The sequence below is a fragment of the Drosophila ananassae genome, chromosome XL, assembly GCF_017639315.1.
Source record: "Drosophila ananassae strain 14024-0371.13 chromosome XL, ASM1763931v2, whole genome shotgun sequence".
Lineage (NCBI taxonomy): Eukaryota > Metazoa > Arthropoda > Insecta > Diptera > Drosophilidae > Drosophila > Drosophila ananassae.
Genome location: NC_057931.1, coordinates 483,016 through 497,318, shown reverse-complemented (window position 1 = coordinate 497,318; position 14,303 = coordinate 483,016). Strand labels below are relative to the sequence as shown.

At 48.6% G+C, this 14,303-nt stretch overlaps 5 protein-coding genes across 6 annotated transcripts; 2 read left to right on the top strand and 3 right to left on the bottom strand.

Annotated features, from left to right (window-relative positions):
* Positions 1–513: 513 nt before the first annotated feature.
* On the bottom strand, positions 514–2,936 carry LOC6503846 (ubiquitin-conjugating enzyme E2 S). 2 transcript variants are annotated; one of them, XM_014905604.3, is made up of 3 exons: positions 2,342–2,936; positions 1,644–2,114; positions 514–1,588 (listed from the first exon to the last, which is right to left on the bottom strand). In XM_014905604.3, exons 1-3 carry the CDS (start codon positions 2,342–2,344, stop codon positions 1,439–1,441), a joined length of 624 nt encoding a protein of 207 aa, XP_014761090.1. In that variant the 5' UTR covers positions 2,345–2,936; the 3' UTR covers positions 514–1,438. The 2 variants fall into 2 exon arrangements, with proteins under 2 accessions (XP_014761090.1, XP_001963709.1); XM_001963673.4 differs by having other exon boundaries at positions 2,411–2,935.
* Positions 2,937–3,052: 116 nt separating this feature from the next.
* On the top strand, positions 3,053–6,189 carry LOC6503805 (partitioning defective protein 6). The gene is made up of 3 exons (XM_001963672.4): positions 3,053–3,486; positions 3,699–3,927; positions 3,988–6,189. The coding sequence occupies exons 1-3, from the start codon at positions 3,409–3,411 to the stop codon at positions 4,746–4,748; spliced, it is 1,068 nt and encodes a 355-aa protein (XP_001963708.1). The 5' UTR covers positions 3,053–3,408; the 3' UTR covers positions 4,749–6,189.
* Positions 5,392–8,594, bottom strand: LOC6503845 (lymphokine-activated killer T-cell-originated protein kinase). The gene is made up of 3 exons (XM_001963671.4): positions 8,213–8,594; positions 7,463–7,821; positions 5,392–7,393 (listed from the first exon to the last, which is right to left on the bottom strand). Exons 1-3 carry the CDS (start codon positions 8,470–8,472, stop codon positions 6,807–6,809), a joined length of 1,206 nt encoding a protein of 401 aa, XP_001963707.1. The 5' UTR covers positions 8,473–8,594; the 3' UTR covers positions 5,392–6,806.
* Positions 8,595–8,890: 296 nt separating this feature from the next.
* LOC26515299 (inositol polyphosphate 5-phosphatase K) lies at positions 8,891–10,878 on the top strand. The gene is made up of 2 exons (XM_014905742.3): positions 8,891–9,957; positions 10,016–10,878. The coding sequence occupies exons 1-2, from the start codon at positions 9,175–9,177 to the stop codon at positions 10,745–10,747; spliced, it is 1,515 nt and encodes a 504-aa protein (XP_014761228.2). The 5' UTR covers positions 8,891–9,174; the 3' UTR covers positions 10,748–10,878.
* A 1,315-nt stretch (positions 10,879–12,193) lies between these two features.
* On the bottom strand, positions 12,194–14,303 carry LOC6503844 (ubiquitin-conjugating enzyme E2 G2). Its single transcript, XM_001963670.4, has 4 exons — positions 13,905–14,303; positions 13,757–13,838; positions 13,424–13,683; positions 12,194–13,351 (listed from the first exon to the last, which is right to left on the bottom strand). Exons 1-4 carry the CDS (start codon positions 13,945–13,947, stop codon positions 13,233–13,235), a joined length of 504 nt encoding a protein of 167 aa, XP_001963706.1. The 5' UTR covers positions 13,948–14,303; the 3' UTR covers positions 12,194–13,232.

The window sequence follows — 14,303 nt, the reverse complement described above, 5'->3', positions numbered from 1 at the left end:
ACGCGCAATAGATGTCTCATGACAGTTCGCGGAATCGGGGGAACGGGTTCGGCTTGGCGTCCCCCCCGGCAACCCAGAGTGGAGCGTAAACTGTTCCGGTGGGCGGAACGGAAGGGGAGCGGAACTATGTAGGAAATGCCCATTGTTATTGGCACGCGCTACGTGCTTGGCCGACAGAGAGCCAGAAACCGACCGCAGCAGGTCTTATCTATCGACTTCCGAAGCGCTAGAGGATCTGGAAGATGCAGTGCAGGAGGCAGTTGCAGCCAGAAGATACAGTATTCCGGCGACAGTATAGAAACATGCTTTTCACTTTATTCTTTTTATTGCTTGTTACTCGCCGTCCGCCTGGGTGGACTTGCATGAGGTCGTTGGTGCGGGAAAGGATGTACGAACGGAAAAGAAGTAGAAGCACGGGGGACGGGGACGGCGAACGGGGAAGGAGCTAATCCTCCGCAGCTCGTCCTTAGCCTTAGTACTTAGCCTCGATCTCTACCATAATGCGACAGCTCGTAAGGTTTGTCAATCATTTATAAGTTGTATTTTTGGATGTGTGATTGGTTTTATCTTAAGCCTAGTGGTGGAAATCAAGAACTTACTTAAACAAAATAGACGAAATGGTTAACCATATGCCGGTGCACGGATTACAAGGTGAGTTAAGGTGAGTCGGTGATGCGTTAGAGATATATGTATCTGAGGAGGCAGGGGCAGGGCGGGGTGGATGGGACAGAGGGCGTATGAGGCGAGGGCGAGGGGCGATGGGCGATGGGCGATGGGCTATATACTCCTTGATTATCTTTAAACTAATTAAATAAATTATGCTAGGATAGTGTTAAGAAAAGAACTACATACTTCGAAGATGGTTGCATTTCCATTTCTCTTGGTTTCTCTGGATGCTCATATTCTTCGCTCATATTCTTTCAATTTTTGTTTCGTCTACATTCTAAGCTGACTGACAGATGCTGTCTTACCAAAAGGTGTGTCTGTGTATGAGTGTGTGATTTAAATATGTAACCGTATGTGGCAACTGGATGCACATTTCTTTGGAGTGAGTGGTTCTTGCTCTCGGTCCACCGAAATTTTGCCTCAACTTTAACTTCCGAATCCGCATTTTCTACGCCTCTAAATGATCTAGGTTGGTGTTTCCTCCGCTTATCCTCCTTGTTGCTCCTCCTATTTGCGTGATTTTCTTTTGTTTCTTTTGTTAATCATCAGATCAGTGTAAAATTTTATAGCGCGCCTGCTTCTGCTTCTTAGCTTCTACCACACTAGCTTTGCTCCTATTCTCTGGCCCTGTGGGTCTGGATACCCTACCCACGCCCGCCTTGCCAATCCATCACTTGGCCTTCACATCCTTCAGTTTCCTACAGTTACTGATACTGTTCCTGCTCCTTCTGTTCAGTGTTTCTGCTTCTGGAACTCGCGCGCCTCATGCGTCTCATAATCTCTTCAGCATGCGCTTCTTCTCCTTGAGCAACTTCTCCTTCTTCTTGTCCTGCAGTTTTTTGTCCAGGCCGGCGTGTTTCTTCGTCGAGGGGCCGTCATCGTCTTTGGAGTCCCCAGCTGCGCCTGCCGCGCACTTGGCGGGCTAACAGGGAAAGGTAATTAGCATTCGGCGCATAATACCACTGGGAACCACTTACCTGGGCATGAATCTCTGTCATCATGCGCGCCCGCTGTGAGTAGTCGTCATAGCGCTCGAGCAGCATCTTTCCGGCCTCCTCGTTGAGCGCCGACTCCGGATTGGGTACGATCAGCAGGCATTTGATGGTCAGGAGTATGTGCTTGATGCCCAGATCCGGCTTCCAGTCCTTCTTCAGTGTGTTCACGCAGATCTCCCCGTTGGCAGCGACGTTCGGGTGAAAGATCTTGGTTAGGAAGTACGCCTTCGGGGGCGTCTGGGGAAAATCTTTGTTTAGCGTCAGCTTGACGCGGAAAATGCCAGCGGCATAGGGGGTGCCGGCGGGTCCGTCGATTAACGCCTGGATGTCCGTGACGTCGCTCTCGTTGATGAGCACCTTGATGCCCTCCGGCGGCGTGGTTTCCATCTCCTGCAGCTCCCGCATCACCTGCCTTATCGTCTGGGGGGACAGGTTCTCCACGTTAGAATATTGCTGCAAAAGGATTGGATAAAGTTAGCAGGTTCTTCACAGAGGGCACAAAAGTGCAAGCCATGGGCGAAGCTCAGAAAGCGCTTTTTATAACGTCCTTATATACATATAATCCTGGATAAGGCCAAGGGTCAGTTCGCCGGGTCTAGTGTCCTCAACCACATGTGTGAGACTAAAGGACTTGTAGGACACGTGACACAGCCCCCTTAGCCTTCCAGGACTGACTGTACCATCTTCTATGTTCAGCTTGCTGCCATCATGAGCTACGCCAGTCTGGAGTCATCCAATGTTTATATTACCGAGCTCATGGTGCTGACTGTGCTTCCTGTCCTCTTCGCTGCTTCCGCCTGCCCCTGTCCTGCTCCTGTCTGTGTGTGTGTCTGTGTGAGTGAGCGAGGGTTCAAGTGCGACGGTGTGTATGCGTCTCAAGGCTTCGCGTCAGGCGCTGGTTCCTGCAGCCGAGCGCCTTTCAGGGACGCACGTCGCGCGAAAAGGGATGCGACTCCCCAGCTGGACGGCAGCTGGAGGAAAACAGTGTCTGGTGGAAACTGAAGTTGCTGTTGCTGTGGTCGCGTTTCTTTCCTTTTCTCCGTGTTGTTGTGGGGCTTGAGTGTCGAGGCAACTAGAAATTTTGTTTCTAATCTGTTATTGTTTTGAAATCAAATAGCTCGCCTTCGCTGATCTTGTGTACGTGTTTTTGTGTATTTATTTATCCGCAGGAAAACAAATTTTGTTGTCCAATTTCATTTTATGCTCGACAACAACACAAAAAAACAGGGACGAATTTTACAGAAACCCTCGCAGTGGCGGTAGAGAAACATCGATGGCTCTTTCTCAGATGCAGCATGGTCACACTGTTGCAAAATATCGTTTAGCACTCCCTTTCTTAGTTTCGCGTTTCAACTGAATAATACAGACTTAGGCCTTGCATCAGGCTTTAACCACAGATTAAATGGGCTTTTGAAACTAAAATAATTTAAAAACTTGCATGCAGGGCGTTGTTGCCCGGCGTTGGCCAACACTGTGGCTGCATTCCGCAACACCTGCGCGTTCACCAACACTACACCGCTGAACGAGATTCCTCCATCCACCATCCATTTCTTTTATTTAATTAGTTTTAATTTACCTTTCTAACTCTAATTTATTGGAAGCCTTTTCATTTCGCTGCCCCTGTCTTCGGTTCGGTTCAGTTCGCATCCAATCGGTTCGGTTGGGCCCGATCCTGAAGATCAGTTACAAAAAAGAGTCCAAACCGAAAGAGCGACTCTTGTGTGGAAAATTGTGAGCAGGGGAAAAAATGTCGAAGAACAAGATAAACACAACGTCCGCTGCAGCGGCCAGCGGGGACACGAATCTGATCGAGGTGAAATCGAAGGTGAGTCCACAACAGCTTCCGATCCGACCCTGGGCAACGCTCCCCCTCCCGAGCCGCCACAAAATCCCCACGCCCCTTTCACCGCTGAGCTGCTGATTCATGCGCATAGCAGTAGGTTGGCAGGGGATCGGAGCTCGCATATCATTCTGGGGGGATTAGATCTAGGGGAAATGTCCAAATCAATCCTATAACTTCCGCCGCATTTTTTCCAGTTCGATGCGGAGTTCCGCCGTTGGAGTTTCAAGCGCAACGAGACGGAGCAGAGCTTCGACAAGTTCGCGGCTCTGATTGAGCAGCTGCACAAGCTGGCCAACATACAGTTTCTCATCCTCTATATAGATCCGCGGGACAACGATCTGCTGCCCATTAACAACGACGACAACTTCGGACGCGCCCTGAAGACGGCACGCCCCCTCTTGCGGGTCATTGTGCAGAGAAAAGGTGAGTTCCGGCGCAGATTAGCCATGGTATCACTCTCTTGACTGCTCCCTTTGTTTGTAGATGATCTGAACGAGTACTCCGGCTTCGGCACCATGAAACCCAGAAACCTAATAGGCAGCATACTTATGGGCCACACTCCGGTGAAGACAAAGGCGCCGTCTATTTCCATACCGCATGATTTCCGACAGGTGTCGGCCATCATAGACGTGGACATTGTGCCGGAAACCCATCGGAGGGTGAGGCTCCTGAAGCACGGCAGCGACAAGCCTTTGGGCTTCTACATTCGGGACGGAACCTCGGTGCGGGTAACAGCCAGCGGACTGGAGAAACAGCCGGGAATCTTCATATCCCGCTTGGTGCCGGGAGGCCTGGCGGAGAGCACCGGCTTGCTGGCTGTCAACGATGAGGTGATCGAGGTAAACGGCATCGAGGTAGCCGGAAAGACTCTGGACCAAGTGACCGACATGATGGTGGCCAATAGCTCGAATCTGATCATCACAGTGAAGCCGGCCAACCAACGGACGCTGACGTCCACGCACCGCGGCTCGTTCTCCAGGAACAGCCAGCTCTCAAGCAGTTCGCATCACACCAACAACACCAACACTTCTGACGAGATCGAGCACGACGACCAGGACGACATAGTGGATCTCACGGGAGTCACGTTGGACGAGAGCCCCACGTCCTCCGCCGCCAATCACAACCACCAGTCGGCGGTGGCGTCCCAGCCGTCCCCACTACCCTCGTCCCATCACCAGCAGGCGGGCTCAAACGCCTCCACGATAATGGCCAGCGACGTCAAGGACGGAGTGCTCCACTTGTAAGAGCCTCGCGCCGCGGACAAGGCAGAACCACTGCAGCTACGAGAAGAGACATTTCGGTTTAGCAGACTTACCTTTTCCCCACATCGATAAGTTCGTCCAACTTGAGTCAATTATTTGGAGTTAGGTCTGCTGAAGACAATCGAATATGCATCGCTCACTTAGAACAGGACTGGCCAACTAGAACATAGGCACTCCTGGAGTAAGTGAGGGATCTGTAGAAGTCGCTCATACACTTAGTCATACGACTCCCCATACATTCCGCACACAACTCGCAACCCCAACACACTTATTCATTTGCACGTTTTTGAATGCAGTCCTTGTTTTTATCTTTTCCTTTCCATATATATATATATATATTATGTGTATTTAAATTTGTAAGATTTACGTCTTGTTATGCTTACTTGTTGCATTAGATTAAAGTGAGACAGCTATAGCGAGAAGGAGAGAGAGAGAGAGAGAGCATCAAATGCAGAAGGCAGAGTGGTAGGATGACCAACTTATTCGAAAATCAATCGGAATTGTACGACCAAATCACACGAACACGACTAATTTATATCCAAAACATTCCATTTTATGTACTTTTACGGATCAGTAGACCCTACTGATCCTCGATTATTTTTATCCTGAGATGAAAGTGTGCGAGTGTCCTTGTATGTCTGCTATGTATTTTTAAACCGTTCTTGAATTATTTGGCATTACATTTTGTAGTTGATTATTTTATCTTATACACTGTATTTTTTTTATATTTTTAACATTTTTTTGTCCCAATGTGTCCAATACTCCTTTGTTTGTAACGAAAGCTAACGATCTACGCAGCGAGCAACGACGATATCGAGGAGATAAATTAACAAACGAAACACCAACAGCGCCTTCGCCTTCAAGAGAGCAATTCGATACTTTATATATATATACAAGAGGATAATACTTTATTTTATACACGTATCTATGTAGAGTTAGTCGAAGTCCGGGTACGCTTTAGTCAAATCACACGGAGGAGACAGACCCCCGGGCGGATGCCGCGCCATCCGCTCGGCTTGAAGTTAACATACCACTATACTTATGAGACGGAAAGGCAAACCTAATGCTAATAACCTTAGAGATCGCACCTTATCATAACGAAATATACATATAATATACAAATATAGATAGCAAGGTCTAGACTAGAGACAGAAGCGAATCTGAACTATACCCCCATGAGTATCCACAACGTCCTCGCCCACATCCCATCCCCACAAGCATATCCTCTAACACTGTCAAACAATCAAAGCTTCTACCGAACAAGAACAACCTATAGTCTCCGGAATTCCCGATCCAAAATCTTCAAGTCGCTCACGCATCTACGAGAGAATAAATGTGTGTTCTAGCTGAACAACAGAAAAGACAGAACTTATATTTGGATGTATGTATTATTATTTTTTAATAAACCTAAGTAAAATTGTAACCGAGGCGTACTTCATTTTCTGGAAGGGTTCATAACTCGAGTTTCAATCGCTAACACATCATATCATTGTTTCGAACATTAGATTCAAGGTGGGAGGCTGTCTTACACATACATATTTTATTCAATTTACGCTAAATTATTTTCTGGCATCCAGATTTTGATTGGTGTTATTCATTAGGTCGATAATGAATTGTCTGTTGTCCGCCGCTGAATAATAGGGGTGAGAAACCATATCGACACTTAGTTGTTTCTTTGGATAATATTTATTCCATCCTTCCTTGTTTTGGCCTTCAGATCTAACAGCCCTGTTCCGATATTGACCGAAACCGTGGCTCCTACAGTTCTCCTCGCCTTCCTCCTTTTCGAATTGCAGGGGCAGAGAATCAGGGAATGTTAAAGAGTATTTACTGTATAAATATATCTCAGATCTTTTTTGAAAACTCCTATAAGCACGCATGCACTTATAACGAATGCGAGTGTCGGATGCCGTTTGTTTCCTTTTGTTTGATGTATAAAACTTATAGCTAGGTAAGATTATGCACAGAACACTGCCAATCTGTGGTTAACAAACGGTCTCCGAGTGGAAGAAGTGGCTCATCATCCGCATGATACAAAGTCTAGTCCCCGCCACATCCGACGTTGAGTGCATTGTTTTCCAGGCTCTGCCAAATGGTCCTGGCAGCCGGGCGATCCTCGCTGAGGGCATTAGTGCACAGGTAGAACAGCTCCACGATGCAGTTGTAGTCGGCGCTCAGCTGGAATGCAACCGGCAGTGGTGGGCGCGTGCCGTAGGCCGACTGCAGATTGTTCAGCGAAAACTCGGAGATGTCATTCTCTTTTGTATCATCTTCTTCCTCAGAGGTCTCCTTGCCTTCGGACTCCGCAAGGGATGGCTCCTCCGCGTCGACCTGTTGACTAACTTCCATGCCTTCAAGCTCTGATTTGTCTTCCTCGAAGTTGACCGAGGACTCGGTACAGTCAGTGAAATCAAGCTTTTGGACCTGCTGCTTATTGTATTTCTTATTGGCGTCCAAGTCGTGCGAGTTCTCCAAGTCCTCGCCCAGCGCTTCGTCCAGTTCCAACGTGTGCGGTGGGACCAGCGCCAAGGTCTCGTAGATAACCAGGCCAAAGCTGAAAATGTCAGCCTTGCTGTCGATGATCTCGACCTGATCGATTACCTCCGGAGCCGACCAGAGGCAGGTTCCTGCAGTGAAAGAAGTAAGGTTTCGTTATAGTTGACGAGCAGAGTTCTATTGGCTGCCAGCATACTCACCCACGTAACATTGCGCTGCGTTTTTAACCATGTTAACCTCACCGTTCTCGTCCAGCGGCATGGACACCCCAAAGTCGCATAGTTTGCAAATCTCAAACTCGCCCTTGATCAGGACATTGAAGGACTTGAGATCGCCATGCAGCAGGCGGGCCTCGTTGTGCAGAAAGTCCAAGGCCATGGCCACATCCATGATCATTTTTAAGGTATTCTTGGGCGGCAAGGGGCCCAGATCCTCGTCATGGCGTTCCTCCAGAATGGATCCCAGCGAGGTGTTGCACACCTCCAGGACCAGAGTGCTGACTCCTCCGGGACCGGTGACCAATCCGCGGAAGCCTACGATATTGGGATGCTTCAGTTTCCTGGAAAAAAAGAGCGGAGGTTTTATTTGAATTTTGCCGCCAGATTTCGAGTAGTTTTTCGTCCGGGGAAAATGGGGGAGTTGCAGGGAAATTCCAGGGGCCGTAGGAAGGGCCGCTCACTTATTTTGCAGATGGGTGTTTACTTGTTGGGCCGATAAACACCAGCCCAAGGGAAATGCATGTCACCGTGGTGATCTGATTGGCAACGAGTATTTATTTCACTTCAAAGACTTGTCTGCTCGGGATTATCAACGGGGAGTGCATTTTCCGGGAAGAAATGGGGCAAGGAATGAAAACTGGGCCACTCTAATGACGCACGCACATGCATGCAACAGCGCACACACTTCCAGAGCCAGCCAGGACGCACGCACACACATGTAATGCCGCTTACCGCAAAATCTGGGCCTCGTGCATGATTCGCTCGTTGAAGACCGGGTCCTTCTTGATCCTGGGGTTCTGGGTGATGCGCTTGACGGCCCACGGGGAGCGCACTTGACCCTGGCGCGGGGAGCGGTCCAGGCGGTAAACACTGACCCCGGTGCCGTGGCCAAGGGTCTTCAGCAGCGGCGATGGCGGAATGCAGATTGGGGTGCTGCTGTTCTGCACGTTTTCCAAATGCAGGTCGCGCAGCTTGCGGCGCGGAGTCTCCATTTTCAGCGAGTTTCAAATCAAGGCACTGCACAAAATCAAGGGGGAAAAAAGCGACGCCGCGCAGAATAAGTTCCGTTTAAACTTCCAACTAGAGATGGGGATGTCAAAAATATACATTCAAAAAATACCGTACATCGATATATTTTAATATTGTATCGATTTTTCTGGTATTTTTGGTAACTAGAGATGAGCAATTTTGAAAAAAGAAACATCGATATTTCCCGAAAAGAATATATTTTTATCATATTCGCTAAAATATCGAATACCTGCCAAGTTTAACTGAAACTAATATTTCCAAAAGGTATATAATGCATTATATTTAATTCAATCTCTCTGGGCTTCCAGAGTTTATATTCATCTATGAATTGTCGGTTAAAGGTGTGGCCAGGCCGCCATTTGCAGGTGGTTGGGATTCTTTGGCGCTGGTCGAACGGTCAGCCAGATGGAGCTGTGTTGTTGCATTTAAGCTTTATTGTTGTTGTTTTGGTCTAGCAAACAAACGTAATTCATAGTTTCCCAATTGCAGGTTTAAGAAGGCACCACCCCAGTTCCGCGTTCAGCTCTAAGATAGTTTAAAAGCGGGAAACCGCCGATCAGAACAACGCCCCTTATCAATAGGGTAAACACGTTAATCTAAACAGTGGGTGCAGTGCAGCGACAGTTGGTTTTGTTATTTCTTATCTCCACTTTGCGAGGAATACAATGAGCCAGACGACGGAGGCAGCCAAAACGGAGGTGGACGAGGCGAAGGCTGCTCTGAGCGCGAAGCAGCAGCTGGAGACCTACCGAGTATACGTGGTCACTTGGAATGTGGGCAGCCGCTTCCCAGACAACATCTCCCTTCGACAGCTGCTGGGTCTGCACGACGTAGGCGCCGAGGAGTCGGAAGAAGAGAAGGCCCATCTGCCGGACATCTATGCCCTGGGCTTGCAGGAGGTGAACGCCCAGCCGCAGCAACAGGTGCTTGGTCTGTTCAAGGAGGATCCCTGGACACACAAGGCCAAGGAGCTGCTGCGCAACTACGACTATGTGGCCATTAAAACGGAGCAGATGCAGGGCCTGCTGCTGAGCATGTTCGTCCGACGGAAGCATGTGGAACACCTTCACGACATTGAGGCGGAGTTCACGCGTACTGGGTTCGGTGGCATTTGGGGCAACAAAGGAGCGGTTAGTATCAGGTTTACCCTCTACGGATGCGGTTTGGCCTTTGTGGTTGCCCATTTGGCAGCCCACGATCACCAGTTGGACGAACGCATCGAGGACTATCGTCAGATTCTCGAGAACCACCACTACCACGTCAAGCGCTATCGAGAGATCTACGACCACGACTATGTGTTTTGGTTTGGTGACCTCAACTTCCGGCTGGAGGGCAGCGACTCCGCCTCCGAAGTGCGGCAGCTGGTGAGCGACGAGGCCCAGCACGAGGCTCTGATGAAACGGGACCAACTGTACCATGTGCGCGAGCAGACCCAGCAGGCCTTCCAGGTAGTAGCACAGCACTAGTTAAGTTCGAGACATGAGACTAAGACCGTATCATTCTTAGGTTTTGCAAGAGCGACTGCCCGCCTTTCCGCCCACCTTCAAGTTCCGGGAGGGGAGCTCGGAGTACGATCTAAAGCGAAGACCAGCTTGGACGGATCGCATAATGTACGCCGTGCAGCCCCTTAACAGGCAGCCTGGAATGCAGCTGTCTATTGAGCAGTCCTCGTACAAATCGCACCCCGTCTACACCATCAGCGACCACAAGCCAGTGACCAGTGACTTTAAGGTGAAGCTCTATCCGAGCGTAAGAGTGCCGGGTGTGGTTTTCTCGTCGATAACGGTTTGGAAGATTGGGGACGAGAATACCGTGGAGTACAAGAAGCAGGCGGAGTTCGAGGAGGGTCCCAACGATTGGATCGGCATCTATCCCCTGGAGTACGCCAGTTTGGCGGACTACGCCGCCTACGAGTACGTGAATCAGGCAGAGTCCCCCACGTCCTCGGATTCCAACCATGAGCCGGACCCATTCGACACTCCGGCTACTCACAGGCGGGGTAGACACCACCACAGAAATCGCCAGAGGCTAAGGCGGCACCAGGAAGCCAATTCGCAGGAGCAGGTGCGCCTGGACTTTGCCGACGACGTGGAACTGCGACATGGCGAGCAGTATTTGCTGATCTACTTCCGCAGCACTGGCATTCGAGGAGTAACCAGTCTGGCCGGCATTAGCAACGCATTCGTGGCTGAGAAGCGGCGCGGATCGCCGCATAGGACGGAGTACCATGTCGACTAGCTGGCGGAGGCGCTCGACATCTTCATTCTCTAGTTTCCAGTCCAGTGTGTCTAATTTTAACCTGTTAAGTTTGATTGTTGCCTTTTTATTTAAAACACTCCGTATGTGCAATTATACAACTATACCCATTATGTTTGTGTTCCTTTCTACCCCGCCCGATCCCTTGCGGCATGACTGTTCCCGCTTTCACTTGCATCTCGGCCTGCTTCTGTTGTCACTTGTTATTTTTGTTTGCACGGCATCACGGCATTAGAAATACTTAACCGGTTTCGTAAAGGTTAATTACGCCACCAGCCCACAATCCGAAACTATGACACACCCGCGCACAGTGGGACAAATGGACTGAAGTCGATTAAAAACCCAGGGACTGCACCAATTATTCCAATAATTGTACTTAAATAGGTTCTATTTATAATTGTTTTTATTTTAAATATAAATGCTAGGGTTATGGGTGATTTATGGTGCGTATATGTACGTAGATAATGTTGTCTGTTGTGGTCCCTGAAAGAAACTTAAACAATTAACTAAACTATGATACTTTACACTACAAAATGATTATGATCTTAAAGAAAAGTAAAGCTTGTAAGTGATAGCATGTTAGTCGGAGCACGAGACATATAATGTAGGTGACCAACCCCCAACCAATGTATAAGATTTTGAACCAGACGGATGTTGGTTCTGAGACCCATGATAGATGGCAGAGGACAGTAGACTGTAGACCACCCCCATAGACTTTTGAGAAGACTACGCCGAACTCGGCCCACCGTGCAGGGGGGCATTGGCAGTAGCCACCGTAACTGGGTGCCCGGAGAAACTTTGCATCCATAAAAGCACCGTTTCGACACACACTGACTCGAATTGTAGTCTGAATCAAGTGGAATGCTTGAAACGGGAGCATAAATTTATGCTGGCCCGGTAATTGGAATTTTGGCTGCCCAGTGACCCTCGCCGACGTCAATTTGATAACTACCTTGCGCACTCTAATTGCCGGTGAAGGCGAATAAACAGAGAATATCACATGATTCTGTTACACCTTTGATCCCTCGTATGTGGGGAGTTTTATCTAGTAATCCACCGCTAAACTGGGCTCCCCAAGAGTTGATTCCCCCCTTATCTAGTCCAAAAAAGCGGGATTATTGATTCAAAGAACTCTGCACTGACGTGGCTTGCCGCCCCCAATGCGCATCAAAAGCTCCCCGACTCAGGGGGTCCAATCTAGCACCAAGCCCCACCTAAAGCCAGGGATACCAACGACCGGGAGTGCTATTAAATAGAGAAGGGGATAGGAGGTGCTTCGGTAGAAGGCCTAGGCACCTGCGAAGTCACTGATACCAAGTGGAATCCCGCCACACTAGGATTGATTAGTAGTCTGTTATTAATTACAATTTAATTTAAGAAATGAAGAGTGCACCACGACCTCTGGGGCACACCCTATATACACACGCCTTATCGGGGCACACTGTAATCAATTTACTTAACCAAATAAGACATTTACAATTGCGTGGTAGAACATATATATACGAATACATAGAAACAATTAGGAAGGACTTGGAACTGGCCAACGGAAACTGGGTCTATCCATCGCACGTTATCGATTTAGACTTATTTTATATACACATATTTAATCTAAATGTACCGATCGTAATTCATAAAAATAAACCGAAACTACAGAAGCTTGTGTGCGTCTTCCCTGCAAGGGTAAAGTGTTAGTGGCCTTGTGCATTGGACACGTTCAACAGTTACAAGGAATTTTTGGGAGAAGTCTAGGCCCTGAAGAAGTCTAATGTTTGCACAGTCGTGCGGTAAGGTCTACAAGTGTTTTCCTATTTACTAGACACATGTTTCACATTGTTCCATTCATAAAATATATTTTACACTTATACGACTCGCTGAAATACCAAAAAAAAAGTTTTCACGTTATATACAATATGTTTTCTTTAAACTATTTAATGAAAGGTTTACAGAGCAGCAGGTTATATAGACAGCTCAAAGTGGCCGTTCTATGAAGGCTTTGACGAGTTTTGCAGAGAACGAGTGACTCCAAAAAACAATTTGTATCGGTAGAAAACTTGAATTTTACAATTTCAAAATTTACGGATTCTTTTGGGCCTTTGGCAACCGACTAGTTGCCTGGTAATGGTAATGGGTCTCCGAGCTGCCTGCTAATAGGCTGTTCGGGATCAGTAGTTCCGGGAAATGCAACTCTAGACGGGACGCACTGCTGTCTGGTTGTTTAACAGTCGATTTTATTGCTAGGTTTCGTGAATTTCGCTAATTTGAAACGTCTTTAGGTGTGGGAACTGTGGGTTAGCTCGTCATGTCTGCTGTTGTTTTCGCTTTCGGTTCTGTTTCGGGTTGGGGTCGGTTTCGCTAGGCGCTATCCTGGAATCGGGTTGGGAAGGGATCGTAATGGGAAGGTGGCGGGGTCTGGGTGTCTCTTTGTGGGCTAACCAGTTCCAGTGCCAGTCCGTGGACGAATTGCCATCTATGTGGGCAGTCCCAATGTTTTGCGCACCAGTCGTCGGGCGATGGTGTTGAACTCGTCTCTCCGTTCGCGCCACATGATGGCTGCATCGACATTGGCTCCACTCTCGTCGTTGGGTTCTGTTGGCGAAGCGGTGCTTAGCTCAAAGTGGTCACAGACTATGCAGCCTTCTTGGGCAACGAGCTACTTACCTGCCAGCATGCTGACCACACTCAAAAGAATCTTCTCAACACTCTGCACAGGACTCCATCGCTCGGCGGACAGCTCATAGCCCATGGGATCGTCGCCGGGGGCATGAAGTATAGATATGCAGACTCGGCCATCGGCGAATATGTTGGGATGGAACATGTCACAAGTAAACTTCATCTTTGGCGGACTCAGCGGATAGTCGGGCGGAAAGACCAATCGAGCCGGAAAGACGCCGCCCTCGAAGCAAGTTCCCTCGGGTCCGCTTCAAGGTTCAAAGAACAGGTTGCGATTATTCTGGAGGGGATTCGCGAGTCCGTGCGGACAGAGATACTTACGCAATTAGTGCCTCCCACTCGAAGAAGTTGTCCTCGCTGATGGGTCCGGCCACAATGCCCTCGGGCGGATCGAGTGTCAACTCTGGAGGTGGTAAATGGTAATTAGCTGCCGAAGAACTTTGCCTGTGGACTTCGCTCCCGGACTTACGTTTGTATTCTGCCATGAGGCGTCGCAGCGCGGATCCAGCCATTGCTCCTGGTCAGCCTTGTCCTGTTTGTCGCCCACGGATTCTCGGGTCTGTGATTCGGGTGTTGGGTACTCCTACACACTCTCCGCTGTAACCACTTCGTTTGCTTCAGCTCTGCTTCCACGATTGCAGGTGTGTGCGTGCGTCCCCTCGGCTTCCTTCTCGGTTCTCTAGTTAGCGCACTGTTCTCAGATCCAAAAGGATCTTGTTTGGAATCGAATGCAGACACGTAATACACAAAACAAACCCTTTCAATATGTTTATTTATATCAAGTGTTATATATGTAAACATATAGGTATGTGTTTTTGTCAATGTACAGTCAAATCGCCTAGTGGTGGGAGTGGAGCCGATAACTTAT